General features: G+C 43.8%; 1 protein-coding gene across 2 annotated transcripts in view; it reads left to right on the top strand.

Moving 5' to 3' along the window:
- Window positions 1-21,691, top strand: part of BCKDHB (branched chain keto acid dehydrogenase E1 subunit beta) — a 414,901-nt gene that overhangs the window by 38,025 nt on the left and 355,185 nt on the right. For both annotated transcript variants that reach the window (XM_033939509.1, XM_033939510.1), the window contains exon 3: window positions 13,146-13,214. In XM_033939509.1, coding sequence (XP_033795400.1) covers window positions 13,146-13,214 — 69 coding nt within the window. The remainder of the gene's footprint in view (window positions 1-13,145; window positions 13,215-21,691) is intronic.

Here is a 21,691-nt window from a genome sequence, read left to right as displayed (position 1 = left end):
AGGTACTGAAAAGTCGTCTTATACGCCGGCAAATACGGTATATATTGTGGCATAACATAGTAACATAGTAAATGACGGCAGATAAAGACCTGAACAGTCCATCCAGTCTGCCCATTAGTTATATCCATTAAAATTACATGATTAAATTAACTTGTCTCTTTGACATTTCTGGTTCATAGACTGTAAAGGCTACTTGGTATTATCCTAGGTTCCAAATGCTGAAGTTGACGTCCAAGCTCACTCCAGCCTATCAAACCATCCTGTTTGCAGGATAAGAAATAAAATTACATTACATTACATATTTACCATAAAGTTTGGCCAGTAACATCCTCATGTTCCAAGTTAGTGGAGTTCCTATTGATGCCTTCCCCAGTCTATCCTACACCGAATCACTATATATGGGACACAGACCGTGCAAGTCTGTCAAGTACCAGCCTTAGCTCTTTAATTTACATTCTTTGTTTTCTAATTAGAGATCTTCTATGTTTATCCCACACTTTTTTGAATTCCACCACTTCTATCGAGAGGGCATTCCAAGCATCTACCACCCTTTCCGTGAATAAATAAATAAATATACTGTACTTTAGGTGCCTTTTCATTCAATAGGTCACATATTATAAATTTCAGGTTTATTTAGGTTTGATATACCCTTTAATTACCAAAGTAGTTTACATTGTGCAAAATTTTAAATATAAGTAAAAACGGGGAAATGAAAATACAAACTACAAGATACTACTGATGAGACATTGAAATGGGTGGGATACATTAAGTAGAAATAAAAAGAAAGGGGACTGGCAAGAACGAAAGAAATAAAAAGAAAGGGGACTGGCAAGAACGAAAGAAATAAAAAGAAAGGGGACTGGCAAGAACGAAAGGGAGAAAGAGAATGTCTGGTATGTGGCCTTTGTCTGAGTCTCATATGCATTTAATCCTAAGTATAAATCTTGTAGGCATCTTTAAAGAGAGATATTTTGAGACTGGATTTGAAGTTATTGGAGTTAGTTTCCTGTCTCAGGGCTAAAGGGTGGGTGTTCCATAATGTGGGTGCAACTACTGAATAGATACTCGTGCGTGTTGTATAGTAAAATAATTGTCAAACAGAAGATGATGTTGTGAGGAACAAAGTGATCGTGAAGAGTCATATGGGATCAAAAGCCTGTCAATAAACAAAGGGGTGTGATTAAATTGAACGTTGAAAACAAGAAGAAGAATTTTGAATGTAACTCTCTGGGTGATAGGTAACCAATGGGCTTTTTTCAAGAGTCGAATAATGTGGTGAAATTTCTTTGCATTAAAGATAATTTTTATTGCAGTGTTTTAGATAAGTTGTAAGCTCCTGATCTCCTTTTGAGTAATACCCTGAAAGAGAGAATTACAATAATCTAAAGTGGAAATTACCAATGAAGGAATGAGTGTTAAGTGATTTTGAGTCTAGAAGTGAGGAGAGAGACCTTGAGTTTGATAAAGCACTACTGAGCTTATTTGTGCATTGAAAGACAGTGTTTTATCAAGCATCACTCCTAGGAGTTTGATAGTCAAAACTAACTGAATTGGGGTTGAAGAAATGCATAATGGAGAAGTGAGGGTTTCCTTTCCTTTCGTTTGAAAAAGCATGGCTTTTGATTTGTTAATGTTGAAAGAGAGAAGATTTTGGCAAAGCCAATTGCTTACAAGATTCAATTTTTGGTTAATTTCCTGAATTTCAGATCGATTGTGCGCTTCAACAGGATGAATAAGTTAGATATTGTCCGCATACGCAAAGACTATAAATCCAATAGATTGTGCGATGGTCAGCAAAGGGGCAAGAAACAGGTTGAATAGCATGAGCGATAAGATGGAACCTTGCAGGACACCTGAACCTTGCAAATATGGTTCTGAAGAAGAAGTTTGAATACAGACCTGATATTGCCTATTGGAGAAATATGAGTTAAACTATTTTAGAGCAATCCTCGAAATACCCAAAGATTTGAGACGGTTTAGGAGAATTGAATGGGCGATTGTGTCAAAGGCTGCCGTTAAACCTAGTGAAATCAAGAGGACAGATTTTCTCTTGTCTAAGTAGTTCCTAATAGTTGTGACTAGAAGAGAAAACTCGGTAGAATGATGGGTTTGGCACAGCGTTGTGACAGCAGTTCCCCTCCTGTGGGAGGCCAGGGTGGTATAACCTCATTTACAATAAAACCTGATAAATGAATGATAAGCAGGCATGAAATGGTTAAAGTTCAGAGCCAAGAAGTCATTATACTGATATAAGTAGGGTTGTCAGATTTTCCAATCAAAAATCCGCGCCCCCAGGCCTGCCCAGTCCCACCGTAGCCCTGCCCCCACTGCCTGCTCTTGTTGGGCAGGGAAGAAGTCTGCATGCGCGAATGCCACGCGCACGCATTTTAGGAGGCTTTTCAAAACCTGGACAAAGTTCCGGGTTTTGAAAAGTTGTCCGGACCCCCGGACAGGTCCTCAAAAGGAGGACATGTCCAGGGAAATCCGGACGTTTGATAACCCTAGATCTAAGGCCACTGCAAAATACTAGATTCTTTGAATGTTGTAGCAAACAAGGTTTACCAAACAATAGGAGGTGATACATTTCAATAGGGTTGTCATATGGCTCCAGAAAAAGGAGGATGAATCGAGATAGCCGGGTTTTACTTCCATTGCGTTCAATAATAATAATAATAATAATAATTTATTTTTAAATATCACCTAGCCATAAAAGTTTGAGGCGGTTTACAGTAAGAAGTACCGGACAATCAGTAGAAAATTACAAATCGTCAGAAATACAATTAACATAAGAACATAAGCAGTGCCTCTGCTGGGACAGACCAGAGGTCTATCAAGCCCAGCAGTCTGCTCATGTGGTGGCCCATCAGGTCCAGGACCTGTATAGTAATCCTCTATCTATACCCTTCTATCCCCTTTTCCTTCAGGAAATGGTCTAATCCCTTCTTGAACCCCAATACCATACTCCAAGTTTTCCAAGTTTCCAAGTTTTAATAAAATTTTGATTAATCGCTTTATCTGGATTCAAAGCGATGTACATCATGATAAAATTACATTATTAAAATTATTACTACAATAGATAAAACAAACTCAACTTTAGACAGATGCAACGAACTAGAAACATAAGGAATTAAGGGGAGAATTTACATTGTATTAAAAGTCTGGAGAGACATATAGGGAATGGACATGAGGAAGGGTAGGATGATTGAAGAAAGAGAAAAAAAATGATTTCTGATTATTGTTTTTTTTTTTTTAAATTAATTTATAAATGCATCATTGAAAAGAAAAGTTTTCAATTTACTTTTGAATTTTTCTATATTAGTTTCTTCTCTTAGATAAATAGGGAAGGAATTCCAATTTTGGGGGGCAGTAACGGAGAACATAAACTGGCGGCGCGTATTTATTATTTTTAAAGATGGGATAGATAATAAATGTTGTTCTGCAGATCTTAAAGTTCTGTTGGTAGTGTAAGGTATTAATAATTTGTGAATGAAAGCTGGTGTTTTAAAAAAAAGAGATTTGAAAGTAAGCAGACCAAGTTTGTATATTATTCTATGGGCAACTGGTAGCCAATGAGCTTCTTTAAGAAGTGGCGTTACATGGTCGAATTTTTTAGCTTTACAAATAAGTTTTATGGATGTGTTTTGTATCATTTGTAATCGTTTAATTTCTTTTTGTGCTGTTCCTATCAGCAACGCATTACAATAGTCTATTTTTGAAATGACAAGAGAATGAATAAGAATGTTAAGAGATTTAATACTAAGAAATTGTGACACAGAACGTATTTGGCGGAGCCTGAAAAATGAAGACTTGATAACACTACTTATGTGTTCATGATAAGTAAGTTTTTGATCAAATATAACGCCTAGTATTTTTATGTTGTAAACCTCTTGTAATGGTTGACCCTTAATGGAAATTGGGAACTGTAGATTAAAGTTCTCCTTTAAAGGGAAGAGTAATACGTTGGATTTCTTAATATTTAATGCAAGTCTATTTTCATTTAACCAGTTATGAATTTTCTCTAATTTAATATTAATTGATGCTGAATCGGATGGATTATTAGTATCTATGGGATGTAAGAGTTGAATGTCATCGGCATATGCAAATACGTTGAAGCCTATGGATTGGCATAAGGTCAGCAAAGGAGAAAGAAATATATTAAACAGAAGTGGAGACAATATAGAGCCTTGAGGGACACCGTAAGCTGTATTAAAAGTATCAGAGGTTGTGTTATTAAAAGAAACAGAAGAGGAACGATTAGAGAAGTAGGATTGAAACCAAGATAGGACTTGGTCTGTAATACCAATTGATTGAAGTCTGTTTAATAGTAAATTGTGATCGATTGTGTCGAAGGCTGCCGAAAGATCTAATGAGATTAGGAGAACTGATTGGTGGTGATCTAAGTAATAATGGATAGTGGTAGTCATACCAATTAACGAGTGTTCTGTGGAGTGATGTTGCCTAAAACCTGTTTGGTTGGGGTGGAGAATGTTAGTTTTTTCAATGAAATCTGAAATCTGATTGAACACGACTTTCTCAGTTATTTTAGATAAAAAAGGGAGATTAGCGATGGGTCTATAATTTGATGGATCTTCAGCATTGATTTTGGAATTTTTAATGATTGGGTGAATGAGTGAATGTTTCCAGACGACGGGAACGGTACTTTGTTTTAAACTTTCACTTATTAGAGTATGAATTGCTGGACCAAAAATAGTGAAGAAGCGTTTGAGTAAGAATGGAGGAATTGAATCTAGTTGAGAACCTTTGATGTTCATGGATTTTATGGCAGATTCTATTTCAAGTAGATTTGGAATTTTGAAGTAGGAACATTTTGAAGAGAGCGAGCTAACCTCAATAGATACTTGGTCATGTTTAGTAGGTGAGTTAACGGTGAATGTGGATCTAATCTTGTCAATTTTGTCAATGAAGTATAATGCAAGATCTTGAGATGTGAGATTAAGTAAGTTGTCTTGGTTTTTTCGTTTGGTGGAATGCGAAATTGAATTTAATATACGATAAAGAGTGGAAGAATTTGGAGCTTTCTGAATTAAACCTGAATAATATTTTGTTTTGGAGGAATTAATTTTAGATTTGTAGTATTTGGAATGTTCTTTGTATGATTCAGTGTTAGAAAGGGATTTATTATTTCTCCATTTGCGCTCCAAAGATCTTAACTGTTTTTTGATGAGGGTAAGTTCTGATGTATACCAGGGATTAATAGATTTCCTAGAAGAAATAGATTTGGTTTGTTGAGGGGCTATTATATCCAGAAGTTGACTGGTATTCACTGTCCAGAGAAGGAGAGAGTCGTCCATAGAGGTGGATGGAAAGTCTAAGAAGTCTGGCGGAAGTGCAGCCGAAATAATACTTGAGGAAAGATTGTTATAATCTCTAAACTTGATTGTTTTTTTAGAGGCTTGAGGTTTTATGTATTTTACTATGTGAGATATTGATATTAAAAAATGATCTGACCAAGGAACTGATTGGCAAAAGTTAAAATGGAAATTATCTAATTGGGAAGTTGAAGAAAATGCCATGTCAATAGTATGTCCTAAATGATGTGTTGGTTCTGATATTAGTGGATACATATCGAGTTGTTCAATGTGAGATAGAATCGTTTTGGATTGAGAGTTGTTTGAATCATCAAAGTGAATATTAAAATCACCTAGAATGAAGGGATTTAGAGTGGAAGAGCCAAAGTCGAGAAGAAGTGATTGTAGTTGGTTTAAAGTTTCGTTATTAACAGGAGGGGGCAAATATAGGAGTATAGCGTCTAGCCTAGGTTTGGTTTGAAAGGAGAATTGTAGATATTCAATAGATGAGTTAGTTGGAGAGTAGTCAATGTTTAGTAGTAAAGCTTTACGGAAAATGATAGCTAGTCCTCCACCTCGTTTTAAACGACGATGATGGAAAAGATATGCATATTCTAATGGGCAGCTATAGGAAAGGTAGGCCTCCTCTCCTTCTGTTAACCAAGTTTCAATTAAACACAGTACGTCAAAGGAATATTGAAGAATTAAGTCTTTGATTAAGTGGTGTTTGGTTTTTAGTGATCTGACATTGATTAATCCTATATTAAGATGCAAACTATTAGAAATGTTTGAAGGAGAGATAAAGTCAGTAGTGGTGTTCTGAGGAGAAAATAAAGGGATTTCTATACGTTCGGGTATGCGTGAATTAGAAGATTGATTGGTTCTTTTAAGAGGTCTGTTTCCCCAAATGACTGAGAGAGGAGTAATAGAATTGTCCATATTAAGTAGAGATGGTTTAATATCTAATTGGTGAAATGTATACGTTGGATACAGATTGAGTATGGTTGCAAAGCAGAACCAGATCGAAAGAGTATTGGAAAAGCGAAATGAGTTAATAAATCTATATGGTAAAGTGTTATGATGGAGTATATTAAAAGCGCACTGTAGTAGCGCACAAAGGAGCGCATTCCAGGCGTCCACCACACTTTGGGTGAAGAAGAACTTCCTAGCATTGGTTCTGAATCTGTCCCCTCTTAATTTTTCCAAATGCCCTCTCGTTCTTGTAGTTTTTGAATGTTTGAAGAATCTGTCCCTCTCCACTTTCTCCATGACCTTCATGATCTTGTAGGTCTCTCTCATGTCTCAATCCATCCTCCTTTTTCCAGAGTCATATGGTAACCCTACATTTCAAGGAATATCCTGAAAGCAATTACCTGGAATTACTACATCGGGTGGTGGCGTTTAAGCGGGTAAATTTAGGTCAACGAGTCAGAATATGCATTAATACATTTTCTAGGCCACATGCAAAATTTGCAAGCTGAAGGTACTGAAGGGGATAGACTTAGTTGATAAAGACAGGTTGTTCACTCTCTCCAAGGTAGGGAGAATGAGAGGGTACTCTCTAAAATTGAAAGGAGATAGATTCTGTACGAACATAAGGAAGTTCTTCTTCACCTAGAGAGTAGTGGAAAACTGGAACACTCTTCCAGAGGCTGTTATAGGGGAAAACACCCTCCAGGGATTCAAGACAAAGTTAGACAAGTTCATAATGAAGAAGGAGGTACACTGGCAGGACTAGTCTCAGAGAGGGCGCTGGTCTTTGACCAGAGGGCCGCCGCGTGAGCGGACCGCTGGGCATGATGGACCACTGGTCTGACCCAGCAGCGGCAATTCTTATGTTCTTATGTTAATTCTGACTTCCATAGCAAAGCAGCAGATGAATCCAGAGACTAGTGGGTATAGCTCACATCGACCAGCAGGTGGAGATAGAGAACTGATTAACAGTTGGCCTTAAAGCCTGGTGTTCCTCCTGTTGATTCAGTTTTGCTCTATCTCCCAGCAGGGATGGAGCTTACTCGTTAGCTCCTGGATTCTGGCTGGGGCCGGTTTATGTGGTGTTCCTGTGGCTTCCTCTGTTGAGACTAGTTCTCTTCAGTAGGACAGGGGTGCCTGGCTGAGCGGTGCCGGCTTTGGGAGCTACACCTGGGCCCTCCCAGGTCCCTTCTCCACCCTCCCCTCCGTTTGTTTGAGGGATTTCCTTGGCCACTGCAGGAGTTTGTTTCTTCATTCCAGTATAAAAAAAAAAAAAAGGACTTCCTGCCTGTGCTGAGCTGTGCCGTTTTCGAGTCGGCTTTCAGGGCAATTACCAGCTGTAACCTGGCCAGATTGAGCGGGGGAAAGGTTGGTGAGTAAGTTTTTGGCTTTCTGATTTATTGGGCTGTGTTCGGTTTCTCGTTCACGAAGACCGCGGTAGCTGGTGGGCGGAGTCGGCGGTCGGCGGCGAGTCGCCGCGTGTGTGCAACAAAAAAAAAAAAAAAAAAGTTTTTTGAGTCGCCGGTTTGTGAGATGGCAGCGGAAGCTAGCCAGCGGTGCTCGCACTGTGGGAAGCGCAGAGCACTGTCCGGCATCTGTTCTGCCGGTTGTTCGGATTCACCGGCAGAAGACGCTTTCCTGCAGGCTTGTGATATAGCCATCTCCCGTGTCAGAGAGGCACGGTCTAAGTCCCCGTTCTCAAGAGCGACTCGGGGGTGCTGCAAGACTCTTCCACGGGGGGTCAGCGGCATTCGGGGAGCCGGGACCGCTTGGGGACGTCGCGGCTTCGCGCCCAGGCATGGATCTGAGCGGGTCAGCGTCACTTGGATTGAGTGCCTTCTCCCCTGAATTTATTATGTTGTTGCACCGAGCATTTCTGCTGCAGGGCTTGCAGCCTGCCCAGTCAGTGCCGGTGACCGGTCCGTCCCTCCCTGGGCCGTCCACCTCTACTGGTTTGACCTATGATAATACCGGACCGGCTACGGGTCCTATGTTGTCGCCTGGGCGGTCGCAGGGGGCGAAAAAACGCAGACTCGCGACCGCGGACGCAGAAGATAATCTTCCATTATCCCCTTTCTCTCTTCCTGAATCGTTGGAGGAAGGTGAGGTCTTAGATTGGGAAGCAGAGGATCCCCCGGGTAGGGAAGTTGATGATCCTTCAGCTCTCCGTCTGTTTCATAGAGAGGAACTGGCTTCCTTGATTTCTAAGGCTTTGCAGGGGTTGAATATTTCTCAGGCAGATGCTAAGGTGTCGGGTAACCCCCTGATGGCAGGTACACGTAGGCCACCTAAGTCCTTTCCGGTGCATGAAGCCATGCAGGAGCTGATCTCGGCGCAATGGGATACGCCGGAGGCCAGTTTAAGAGTGGCAAAAGCCATGCGGCTCTTGTATCCGGTTGACCCGACTGAACTGGATAAGTTTAGATTACCCAGGGTGGACGCTTTGGTGGCAGCGGTAACCAAAAAGACTACCTTACTGGTGGAAGGGGGGGTTACATTGAAGGATGCGCAGGATAGGAAGATTGAATCTTCACTAAAGATGTCCTTTGAAGTAGCTGCGGTTACCTTACAGGCCGCAATCTGCAGCTCTTATGCGGCGCGAGCATGTCTGCAGTGGTCGCAAGGGATGACCGATAATTTAATGGAGTCTGGGGGTTCTGTCCCTTCGGAGCTGGCTGATTTGGAGTCAGGCTTGGCTTATTTGGCAGACTCCTTATATGATATTATTCGGGCGTCTGCGAAACAGATGTCTCTTTCGGTGGTATCACGCAGATCCTTATGGCTCCGTCATTGGGCGGCAGATGCAGCTTCCAAGCTTCGGCTGGTGAGACTCCCTTTTAAAGGGGGTTTATTGTTTGGAGAAGATTTAGATAAACTGGTGAAGGATTTTGGGGATACCAAAACTCAGCGTTTACCGGAGGATAGGGCTAGGCCCCCGGTGAGGTCCTCATCGTCTAGACCGCGCTTCAGGGATGTTAGGAGATCCAGGTCTGGTAAACCTTTCTTCAGATCTGCATCTGGTTCGTTCTCTGCTTCGAGACCTAGGTTTCAGCAGAGGGGTTCCTTTCGTACGACGAAACCCTCTTCAGGGCAGCCAACACGTACCCCAGCCAATCGCACTCCACAATGACGGGGGCTTGACTCTCTCCGCCTTTCCCTTAGGGGGCCGGCTTTCGGCGTTCCGGGCGGAGTGGGCCACAATCACGTCAGATCAGTGGGTGTTGGACATTGTTCAAGAAGGATACAAGTTGGAGTTCGCCTCTCCCGTCGTAGATTCTTTCTTGGTGTCCCCGTGCAATGGGGCGGTCCGCATGACTCTTCAGGTGCTGCTCGATCTGGGGGCGGTGGTACCGGTGCCCCCGGAAGAGGTAGGCCACGGGATATATTCCCTTTACTTCATTGTACCAAAGAAGGGGGGTCATTCAGACCGGTGCTGGATCTCAAAGGGGTCAACAGATTTCTCAGTGTTCGCCATTTCCGGATGGAGACGGTACGCTCGGTTATTGCGGCTGTAAGACCGGGAGAGTTCCTCACGTCCCTCAATCTCAAGGAGGCGTACCTCCATATCCCGATCTGGCCTCCGCATCAGCGGTATCTGCGGTTTGCGATTCTTGGCCAGCATTATCAGTTTCGGGCAATGCCTTTTGGCCTGGCAACGGCTCCCCGCACCTTTTCCAAAGTCATGGTGGTGGTAGCCGCCTTTCTACGCAAGGAAGGGATTCGGGTACACCCTTACTTAGACGACTGGTTGATCCGCGCCTCGTCCAGACAGGAGAGTTTGTCGGTAACTCAGAGAGTAATCTCTCTCCTTCAGTCGTTGGGGTGGATTGTCAACTTTCCCAAGAGTTTTCTGTCCCCGTCGCAGTCGTTGGTGCATCTGGGGGTGCGGTTCGACACGGCTCTGGGGAAAGTGTTTCTACCCCGAGACCGGGGGGAGAAATTGCAGGCTCAGATTCGCCTACTTCTCGGGTCGGCCAGATCTCGAGTTTGGGATTATGTACAGGTTCTGGGCTCCATGGTGGCGACTCTGGAGGTGGTCCCCTGGGCTCGGTGCCACATGAGGCCCTTACAACAGTCTCTGCTCTCTCGCTGGTCCCCAGCTTCTCTGAACTACAATGTGCGTCTCCAATGGAGTCTTCGAGCAGCTCGCAGCATGCACTGGTGGCTCCACGAGTTGCATCTTTGGAGGGGCATGCCGTTGGCCACGCCGGACTGGGTGGTAGTTACAACGGATGCCAGTCTGCGGGGCTGGGGGGCCCAGTGCCTGCAAACTTCAGTGCAGGGGGTGTGGTCCTTCCAGGAGGCCCAGTGGCCCATCAATTTGCTGGAATTAAGAGCGATCAGGCTGGCGCTGCGGGCTTTTCAGTCACTGATTCAGGACAGGCCGACCAGGATCTTTTCGGACAGTGTCACGGCGGTCGCATATGTCAATCGTCAGGGGGGCACCCGGAGTCCGCAGTTGGCCGAAGAGGCAAGAAGATTGTTTCAGTGGGCAGAGGGGCATGTTCCGCTTCTGTCGGCGGCACACATTGCAGGTCACGAAAACGTGCTAGCGGACTTCCTCAGCAGAAATCTTCTAGATCCGGGCGAGTGGGAGTTGTCTGCTCGAGCGTTCGGCCTGCTAGTCCGTCGTTGGGGGTTGCCAGAGATGGATCTCATGGCCTCGTCCCGCAATGCGAAGTTGCCTCGGTTCTTCAGCAGACGCAAGGAGAAGGGCTCGGAGGGGGTGGACGCGTTAGCTCTCCCATGGCCTCCAAATTCCTTTCTGTATGTGTTCCCGCCTTGGCCCATGATAGGTCGCGATAGGTCGGGTGTTACAACGCATCTCTCGCTTTCACGGCAGAGTGATCCTGGTGGCTCCGGATTGGCCGCGTCGGCCATGGTACGCAGATCTGATTCAGCTTTCTGTAGGCGATCGGGTAACGTTCCAGGTAACTCCGGACTTACTAACTCAGGGTCCAATCTTGATGGAAGATCCGGCCCGCTTTGGTCTTACGGCCTGGCTATTGAGCGGTCATGGCTAAAAAAGAAGGGCTATTCAGAACAGGTGATTGCCACCCTGCTTAAAGCTAAGAAAATTTCGACTTCAGCCTCCTATGCGAGAGTCTGGAAGATTTTTGATGCATGGTGCGGACGACAGGGAATTGCGCCCTTCCATGCATCTCTGCCGGCTATTCTTGCTTTCCTGCAGGAGGGCGTAGAGAAAGGGTTAGCCTATAACTCTTTAAAGGTTCAGGTGGCGGCCATTGCCTTTTACAGGGGCCGGGTGGCTCGCTCGACGCTCGCTTCACAGCCGGACGTGGTCCGTTTCCTCAAGGGGGTTCACCATATCTGCCCGCCGGTAAAGCGAATTTGTCCAACTCGTCCTTGGGAAGTTGCAGGGGGCACCTTTTGAGCCCCTGTCAGCGGCCACTTTGAAAGATGTCACGCTGAAAACAGTGTTTTTGGTGGCGATGGCTTCAGCAAGGCGAGTATCGGAACTACAGGCGCTTTCTTGCAGAAAACCCTTTTTACGTTTTTCGGAAACTGGGGTGTCGGTGCGTACGGTGCCGTCCTTCCTGCCTAAGGTTATTTCTTCCTTTCATGTGAACCAGAGTTTGTTCCTTCCATCCTTCCGGAAGGAGGATTGGGGAAAACGATTTTTGTCTTTGCGTCTACTGGATGTACGACGTATGCTTCTCCATTATTTGGGGGTGATGAATGATTTTCGTAGGTCGGACCATCTCTTCGTGTTGTTCGCGGGTAAAAACAAGGGGATGGCAGCGTCTAAAGCGTCCATTGCGCGTTGGGTCAAGGAAACTATTGCTTCGGCTTATGTGTTGACAGGGAAGAAAGTACCGGAGCACCTTCATGCTCATTCCACTCGGGTATTGGCTACGTCTTGGGCGGAGTCCGGGGGGATGTCTTTAGAGGAAATTTGCCGGGCGGCCACTTGGTCGTCGGGAAATACCTTTTCAAAGCATTACCGTTTAGACGTAGCGGCCCGTTCGGAGGCAAGTTTTGGCGCTGCAGTGCTGGCAGAGGCGGCATTGGCGTCCCACCCGGTTTGAGTTTGCTTTGCTACATCCCACTAGTCTCTGGATTCATCTGCTGCTTTGCTATGGAAGGTAAAATTATGGTCTTACCTATTAATTTTCTTTCCTTTAGAAGCAGCAGATGAATCCAGAGCCCCTCCCCAAGTGCGCTGTCTGTGTGTAGGGTGTTTGTTTATTTGTTTAGCTGGGATATGGTTGGTAATTGTATTATTTCATTGCTGAGGGGCACATTTTCTACTGGAATGAAGTTTTGTGGATGCTCATTCTCCTTTCGGGATGCTTGGGCAAAGTGCATAACTGAATCAACAGGAGGAACACCAGGCTTTAAGGCCAACTGTTAATCGGTTCTCTATCTCCACCTGCTGGTCGATGTGAGCTATACCCACTAGTCTCTGGATTCATCTGCTGCTTCTAAAGGAAAGAAAATTAACAGGTAAGACCATAATTTTACCTTACAAAACAACAGGCGCAAATAACTAGCAGTTTTCAAAGATCAAATATACACCCTCTCTCTGGGAACTAATGCAGTCCAATTCTCTGCAATACTTTGGTTGAGAATGTGTCATTAAATAATAAAATGATTTGTTTTCCCATTTATACCCAGTGAGAAATTGTTCAGCTTAAAATGCTAAGCACAAAGTTGAAATTTATAAATCCTTATTACAAGATGCTCCTAAGAGGTTTTCAATAAAAAACTGTCTGACCTATGCATTTTGGTTTATCAACAAAACAATGTCAGCTGAAAATGTAATTCTGCCAGTGACAACTGCATTTCTGAAGAAATTTCTACAGGAAAAATAATCAACAATTCTGGGTTTGTGTTTTACAGTTATATATGGAGAAGATGTTGCCTTCGGTGGAGTCTTCCGCTGTACTGTTGGTCTGAGAGATAAATATGGTGAGTTAAATGATTTTGCTAAATAAAACAGACAGCTTTCTACCAAATGTCTGTTGTGCAGTTGGAGACATGATTATACTTTGGCCATGCTCTGTTTTCATTTGGGGATTGCAGATAACCACAATCTCCTGTGCTTCTTGGGGGTAAAGAAGAACAGAGCCAAAAGAAATTCAGTTATCTTTATTGTGTTACAGAAAACGATATATCCAAAGCTGGGCAGCCAGAGCAACTGGAAACCTCTGCCCCTCATTAAAAATCTTTGAAAAAGTGATGTGATGCTTCCAAGGAGCTCAGACATTTTTGTCTTTATAACTCTGGCCACCCAGCTTTGGATGCGTGATTTTACTAGAAACAGAAAAAGAATGGTCTGCTAGACATGTTTTACATTGGACAATCTAAATATACAATTCCCTTATATCAAATAACACACTCCTTAGACAGCTGTTTTAGCTAGGGCAGTGTTCTTCAACCACCGGTCCATGGACCAGTGCCGGTCCACAGAAATTTCCTGCCGGTCCACAGGGCCAGCATGTGCGTCAGGCCCAAAACAGTGTTCTTCAACTGCCGGTCCACGGTACGATCGATGTGGCGTTATCTTTGAGCCAGCTAACTGATTCAGTGCACAAAGCCATGGGCAGTGGCTCCTACGGGCATCCTGCGCCTGAACCAGAAGCCTTCTCTCTGACGTTGCAACGCCAGAGGGAAGGCTTCCAGATGAGGCACTGGACGTGCAAGGTGCAATTAATGCTATTATGGGGGCGGCGTCTGGGGTGGAGATTGGCCACCGTGAGAACAGGCTTGATGGACCATTGGTGTGACCCAGTAAGGCTATTCTTATTTTCTTATGTTCTAAATTCATGCTGTATGGTCTCTTATTGATGATTTTGTCAATCACCAACTTGTCTTTTGATCTTGTAATTGAATCCATTTGTATTAATATTGTTACTTTTTTTAAAACAATGAATGAAGCATTTGAACTAAAAAGCACATCAATAATATCAAAGCCCACCTCTAATCTATAATAATAAAACGCTAAGCGCGCATGCGCACTCTTAATGCTGTGTTGCCTGATCTGTAGTTCCGTGGCTGGCAGCTTACCACACATCTCTCTGTCTCGCAGTGGACTTGCCGGCCCCGCCACACAAAGTTCATTTTTTTGTTCAAAGCCCCTGCCGCGGCTCCTCTATCAAATCTCACCAGAGTCAGAGAAGACTTCCGACTCTGGCGGGGATCGAGAGAGGAGACGCAGCGTCGGCTTTGAACTAAAAAATTAACTTTGTCTGGCCGGAGCCGGCAAGCCCGCTGCAAGACAGAAAGATGATCGCATCTGAATATTAACTGAGTGTGGTTTTCACCAGGTACTAGTGACCTGGATTGGCCACCGTGAGAACGGGCTACTGGGCTTGATGGACCATTGGTCTGACCCAGTAAGGCTATTCTTATGACCTGTAGGGGTGCTGAGTATCAAGGCAGATGGGAAGCATAAGTCTTAACTGCTGGACATGTGAGAAGACTAGTAGAATTGCTGAGTGACAGGCAGGTAGGGAGCCTGGATCTGAAGAGAGCTCGGTAGAAAGACAGGTGAGTGCCCTAGCATATCGGTGGAACTTGAGAGGCCATAGCAGGCAGGAAGCCTAGGCTTGTCTGCTGGACAAGTGAGTGTTTACTTATCTTATTCTATGTGTGTTTCATTGTACCCTATTTCTATCCTGGACATGCAGGATAGAAATGTGTTTACATAAAGTAAAGTTAGAGGTGAGTATTATGTTAGAAGGAGCCTGAACCTGGGCCTACCTGCTGAAAATGGAGAAGGAGTAGGGTTGTCTACCTGCTGCAGTCTAAAGTTACCTCCTGTTCACTTAAGGCCAGATTATCTAATGTCGCTGATAAAATCCAATGGGCCACTGTTGCGGCCGTAAATGTAACCATTTCAAAAAGACAAGCCATTCTCGAAGAACCATGCATGCAAATGAGGTTCGTGGAGGTTCCCGGCGGTTGCCAAATTTACAATGAGATGAGTCACTAGTGATAGCGATCGGCACATGCGCACAATAGTCCACGTAAAGAGGTGTAAATGTGCGCATATGCCAGGAAAAAGCTAAGCCGTAGGCACACAAATTGTGGGCATGCCTTATCGGAGCACAATATATGCACATGTCATAGGTGCTATTGGATGGAGGGGAAGGGAGGGGAAGTGCAAGCATTGGCTTTCAACAAGCATGCCTTTAGTACACTTGCCCGAGATGTATGCTTTTGAGATTTTTTCCCCTGAAACTATTATACAAATATAGTACTATAATTTATGTGACTGGTGTATTTTTATTTAAAAAAATTATCATGAGCCACAGCCAGAAAGACACACCTGAGAACCACTTTTCACAGTACCGGTACCTCTGGACCAGCTGGTAAGTTTTGGTCATCAAAAGCCAGTACCACACTTGGAGATGCAGAACCACTCAGCGTGCTTGTTTAAATATTAATGAGTCTATTTTATTACCATTTTAATATTTATGACCTCATTGTAATACATTTGAGTGGCAGAGTTGGAGGCTGCTAGAAAGCTTGGAAAAGGCCATGATGAGTCATTCTGATAATCGAGCGATAAAATGCTGCCACGCTAAAGTGGCTGGAGCCAGTTTTGCGACCATCGTTAAAGGCATGATAAGTTTTGAGAATTCGGCCTTTAGTCCTTTGCTGCTGGTCACTCACTATCCACTCACTAACACAGCTTCTCTGCCTTTGGTACTCCCATCCACTCAAAACCCCCTCATCGTCTTGGGTAAGATTTGTCTCTTTGTGGATGATACCAAAATCTGCAATAGAGTAGATACCCTGAATGGTGTGAATAACATGAAGAAAGACTTGGTGAAGCTTGAAGAATGGTCTGAAATTTGGAAGCTAGAATTTAATTCTAAGAAATGCAAGGTCATGCATTTGGGCTGCAAAAACCTGAGGGAATGGTACAGTTTAGGGGGTGAAGAACTTATGTGCGGGACTTGGGTATAATTGTATGTGATGATCTTAAGGTGGCCAAACAGGTTGAAAAGGTGACAGCGAAAGCTAGAAGGATGCTAGGTTGCTTAGGAAGGAAAAAGGAGGTATTGATGCCCCTGTATAAGAGTCTGGTGAAACCTCATTTAGAATACTGTGTACAATTCTGGAGGCCGCACCTTCAAAAAGATATAAAAAGGATGGAGTCAGTCCAGAGGAAGGCCACTAAAATGGTATGTGGTCTTCATCATAAGGCGTATGGAGACAGACTTAAAGATCTCAATCTGTATACTTTGGAGGAAAGGCGGGAGAGGGGAAATATGATAGAAACGTTTAAATACCTACATAATATAAATGTGTATGAGCTGAGTCTCTTTAATTTGAAAGGAAATTCTGCAATGAGAGGGCATAGGATGAAGTTAAGAGGTGATAGGCTCCGGAGTAATCTAAGGAAATACTTTTTTTACAGAAAGGGTGGTAGATGTGTGTAACAGTCTCACAGAAGAGGTGGTGAGACAGAGACTGTGTCTGAATTCAAAAGGGCCTGGGATAGGCACATGGGATCTCTCAGAGAAAAAGATAATGGTTACTGCGGATGGGTAGACTAGATGGGCCATTCGGCCTTTATCTGCGATCATGTTTCTATCCACTCCTCCCCTCTCTTCCAGCCACGACTAATCCCTCATAGAATGGGTCAGATAGTTAGATAGTTCCCTGGCACTTTTAACTTACCCAGTGGCGTAGTAAAAGGGGGGGGGGGTTTCCGCCCTGGGTGCCATTTGGGTAGGGGTACTGGCACCTGTCGTCCTCTATGCGCTCACATTCATTCCCATTCCTCCCCCTACCATTCACACGCCTTCACTTCCCCCTCCTCCCACCGTACCTCTGGCTCTTTGCCGGCATGAGCAGCAACTCTGACCTGCTGCTTGCGCCAGCATTGACTCTCCCATCTGATGTCACTTCTGGATCCCGCGCCTAGGAAGTGATGTCAGAGGGAGAGCCGATTTGGGCAGCAAGTTCATGGTGCTGCTCACGGATGGAAAGTTAGAAGTATGAGGGAAGGGAAGGGGCATGCGCGTGCAATGGTGGGAGGAAGTGGAGAAGAGGGTGGGGGAGGGGCGCCTCTCACCCTCACTATGCCACTGAACCTACCACAGGATAGGCAAGGTTATCATGGGTCCATCATAGCCATATCAGTGTCCCAACCGCCCATGCCTTGTCACACTTGTAATATATATATAGTACAGGGCCTTCATAAAATATATGTATAAATAATTTTTTTGTCTATTTTATAATGGCAGAGCAGCACAAATCATAGATTGAAGGCAACATATATCTCCAGTATACTTTGTGTGACTGGATATATGTAAAAGTGTGACAAGGCATGGATGGTTGGGAAATTGATGTGACTATGATGGTCCCATGGTAATCCTTGCCTATCCTGTGGCATTTTAGTTATGGGTCTGAGCACATCATATAAAAAAAAAAATTTTTTTCCAAAATATTATTTTGAATGAGGAGTTGACTTATTTCAAGGTGCACTTGTGTTTTTTGGTGGAAAAGTTTTACACTTTAGCAGTGATTTTCAAGTGTACTCCTAGTGTGAATGGTATTATAAAATAGACTGGAGGTAGGTGCCAATTTGGCTTTCACACATGAGCAACCTGTTATAAAATTCCTGCTTATTCTAGTGCAGCGTTTCTCAACACGCAGTAAGTACGCGGGCTGCTTGTTGGGGGTATGCGGCCTGGCTGCCGCTGCCGGGGATCCTTCCCTGCTGCTGAATAGGGACAGATAGGGAAAATGCTTGAGTACCTGATTGTAAAACCGCTTAGATAACCTTGATAGGCGGTATATAAAAACCTAATAAACTTGAACTTGAAACTTGAATCTGCTTCCGGGGATCCCTCTCTGCCCGCCCGCTACTGAAGCTGTTGCCGGCGATCCCTCCCTGCCTCTCTGAAAGCCCCCCCCCACTCCCGAAGCTGTCCCTGTTACTTTGTCGGAGCTAGTCTCGCTCCATTGTCTTCCAGCAGCAACTCCGTGCAGGGATCTAGACAGCGACTCACACGCTGCATAGCTGACCCGCAACCTTCTCTCTAACATCAGAATTGACGTCAGAGGGAAGGATTGTGGCCAGCCATGTGCAGTGTGTGAATGGCTGCATGCACCATCCCTGCACGGAGTTGCTGCTGGAAGAGGATGGACACCGAATGGAGGGAGGGAGGAAGAGGGGTACATTGAATCGTGGGAGGGAGGAGGGACACAGAAGACAGGGAGGGAACACAAACTATGGAGGGAGGCAGAGAAGGGGACACCACATTTGGACATGAACCTTTGACTGCCAACATTTAAGAACATAAGAATTGCCGCTGCTGGGTCAGACCAGTGGTCCATCATGCCTAGCAGTCCGCTCCCGCAGCAGTCCCCAGGTCAAGAACCTGAGCCCTAACTGAGTCTAGCCTTACCTGCGTACATTCTGGTCTAGCAGGAATTTGTCTAACTTTGGCCATGTAATGGTTGGCTGCCAACGTAGCCAACAGTGGCTATGGCCAAACATGGTTGTAACCAAACATTAGCATCCAAATGTTCGACGTCAGATGTGTGTGGTCAAATGTGGTGATTTGGCCATGGGTGGTACGCACCATCTATAACTACTCAGGTAGCCAGTGCTCTAAAAATGATACCAGCTCCATTCTTTGATCAACTGTGGGAGACCCATGAATTGGAGATAATTCCAACTGATACCTGATCTCCATTCCCTCAATCTGCTCAGTTTTTTCCCCCCAGAGTCTCCCAGAGCTTTTGTAATTATCCCTATGAAGTTTCCATGCTGTCCTCAGGATCAGGGACCTGTTTCTTAACCTTAGTAACCCAGCTGACAAATTCCCTGAGTGTTTGTGACATAACCGTCAGTTTGACCCAAGATTTTATCTAACTTCATCTGAAGTGACTCGAGCACCACTGTTGGGTCAGCAGCATTTCACTTAAACCAGTTCCCTCTGCCAGGGTGTTCGCTATCTTGGATTCTTCCAAATGCAATTTTTTCTTTCCCCCCACCTCCCCCACCCAAGTTTTTTTAAATTATCATTTCTATTTTCATCAGATATGTATCTATGAACTCCTGGGCATTCACATTTAGAAAAGGTGAGTATAACTGAATTCTACTGCAGTGAAATTGGATTCAGCCAAGGGGGACCTTGGAGCAAAGTACAAACATGGCTTTCTCCACTCAGCTCATCATTTGATCCTGCATAGATTATTGTTCTTATTTTTTTTTTTAGGCAGGCATGATTCATAATCCTGTTTTAGGATAAAAGTGTTTTCGTTTTTCATGTCTCTTTGTTTGTCATGCTGCTTTGTTCACTTGCTGAAAAGGGCACCACATAATACATAGTACATATATTGAAGCTGATGCTATTTATGAAGCCAGGGAGGTTAATTGAAATTGACAGTACCATAATACCTTCTTCAGTAGCTGACGCAGATGGTTTCAAATACTATGACATAGCGTTTTTACCCCTAGTCAAGTGTCAGCTTGAGGAATTTGTGTGCTCTTGTATTGAACCATTTTGTTGACACAGGCTACAAGAACAATATCCTTTAAGAAACATCTCATTACCATATAAATGAGAGAAGAGAGAAAAAGTGACCAGCGTTCATGGCTTTTTAGTCTGTTTACTTTTACATTTCAACAAGTTTGCTTAATAGCTTAGAAAAGGGATGCAAGGCCATCGTCTGGATTCTGAGCAAACAACCTTTTAACATACATCAAGAAGCTTCAGGTTCATCAACATTTTCGGCGTCAGGACCGGCTTGTCCAAATGCACCTTGCAGGAACTGGTGTTATATCTCCCCCTCCTCCCTTTTCTTTTAAACTTTGTTTTTAATAATGTAATTATTGACCCTCCCTTCCCCTTATTACCCTAAAGTTCATGTTTGTATTTGTAAATTGTCTTTTTAATGTTCACTCTTCCCCCTTCTATAATTATTATTTTACCTTTTATTTTATTTTTTTTAGCATTGTAAACCGGCCAGATATATGCTGATGGTCAGTATATTAAACATAATAAAACTTGAAACTTGGTACATGACAGGTTGTATCTATAAAGAGGTTGTTTTCATTCTCATAAGCCAGAATTGCAGAAAAAAAATGAATAAGAGATGCATTAAATATCTTTTTATATAAGTTAACTCCCAGGCTCCTATTTTTTGGCCTGTAACAAATTGGCTGGTCTAATGGACTTGAATAAGCTGAGTATTTTAAGGAATGTTTAGTTTTTCATAGTACAGTTTCTTGCACAAGCTGCAATACCCTATTCTCACAAGCTTTTATACCTTCTACTCCTACTATTAATCATTCAGATAGCTCTGCAAGATGTATATAGCAATGTGTAACAATAAATAGAATTGCTCCACTTGTTAGGCTGAGAGTATTATCCCAACAGAAGAAAAAGCCTCAGGTTTGTTCTGGCAGAGCATAAATGCTCAAACCTCCTCCACCCACTTCCGTACATTTGCCACTATGCTAATCTTAATGTGGGACTGAGATGTTGAATAGCAACACTGACAACTGCGTTGTAGGATTTTAAGTGGCATCTTAATTAATAGCCAACGTTTCACGGTATTTAGACCATTTCTTCAGGGCTCCCAGACTCCCACTTTCTTCACACAGTTTGAAATGTTTGCTCGCACGATCTCATCCGTGTGGGATAGGCACGTGGGATCTCTTAGGGAGAGGAGGAGATAGTAGAAGCTACGGATGGGCAGACTGGATGGGCCATTTGGCCTTTATCTGATATCTTGTTTCTCTGCTTTGCTTGGATATCCATTTGTTACACGAAAACTTATGTGGATAAAAGGGTGAGCAGCCTTGGCTGGTTTGGGAGCAAGATTCACAGTTAACCCCTAACAGTAATTGCTCTCGCCCTCCACTTACGAGGAATTCAGGAAACGCCTAAAAACATACCTATTCCTGAAGTACCTAGTAACTGACCCGCACTCCACTCTCAATAACGGTTTTCTTGACTCTCTTCTCTCTTCAGGTCACTCATTTTGTACCTCTTGTAATCTTTTGTAAACCGCATAGAACTTCACGGTATTGTGGTATATAAACTGTTATTATTATTATTATTAATATTTGGTTGCCATCTGGCTAATTTTATCTTGATATCTTGCATGCAAGAGATACTAATATATATCTTGCTAAGTATCTGCAAAAATATCCTTCCCCTCCTCCAGAATCTTAGTGCCATAAGAACAGCCTTACTGGGTCAGGCCAATGGTCTATCATGCCCAATAGCCCGTTCTCACGGTGGCCAATCCAGGTCACTCGTACCTGGCTAAAACCCAAAGAGTAGCAATATTCCATGCTACCGATCCAGGGCAAGCAGAGGCTTCCCCCTTGTCTTAATAACAGCTTATAAAATTTTTCCTCCAGTAATTTGTCCAGACCTTTCTTAAAACCGCTTTTACCACAACCTTCA

This window comes from Geotrypetes seraphini, chromosome 3 (assembly GCF_902459505.1).
Source record: "Geotrypetes seraphini chromosome 3, aGeoSer1.1, whole genome shotgun sequence".
Taxonomy (NCBI): domain Eukaryota; kingdom Metazoa; phylum Chordata; class Amphibia; order Gymnophiona; family Dermophiidae; genus Geotrypetes; species Geotrypetes seraphini.
This window is presented reverse-complemented; position numbering and strand designations above follow the sequence as displayed.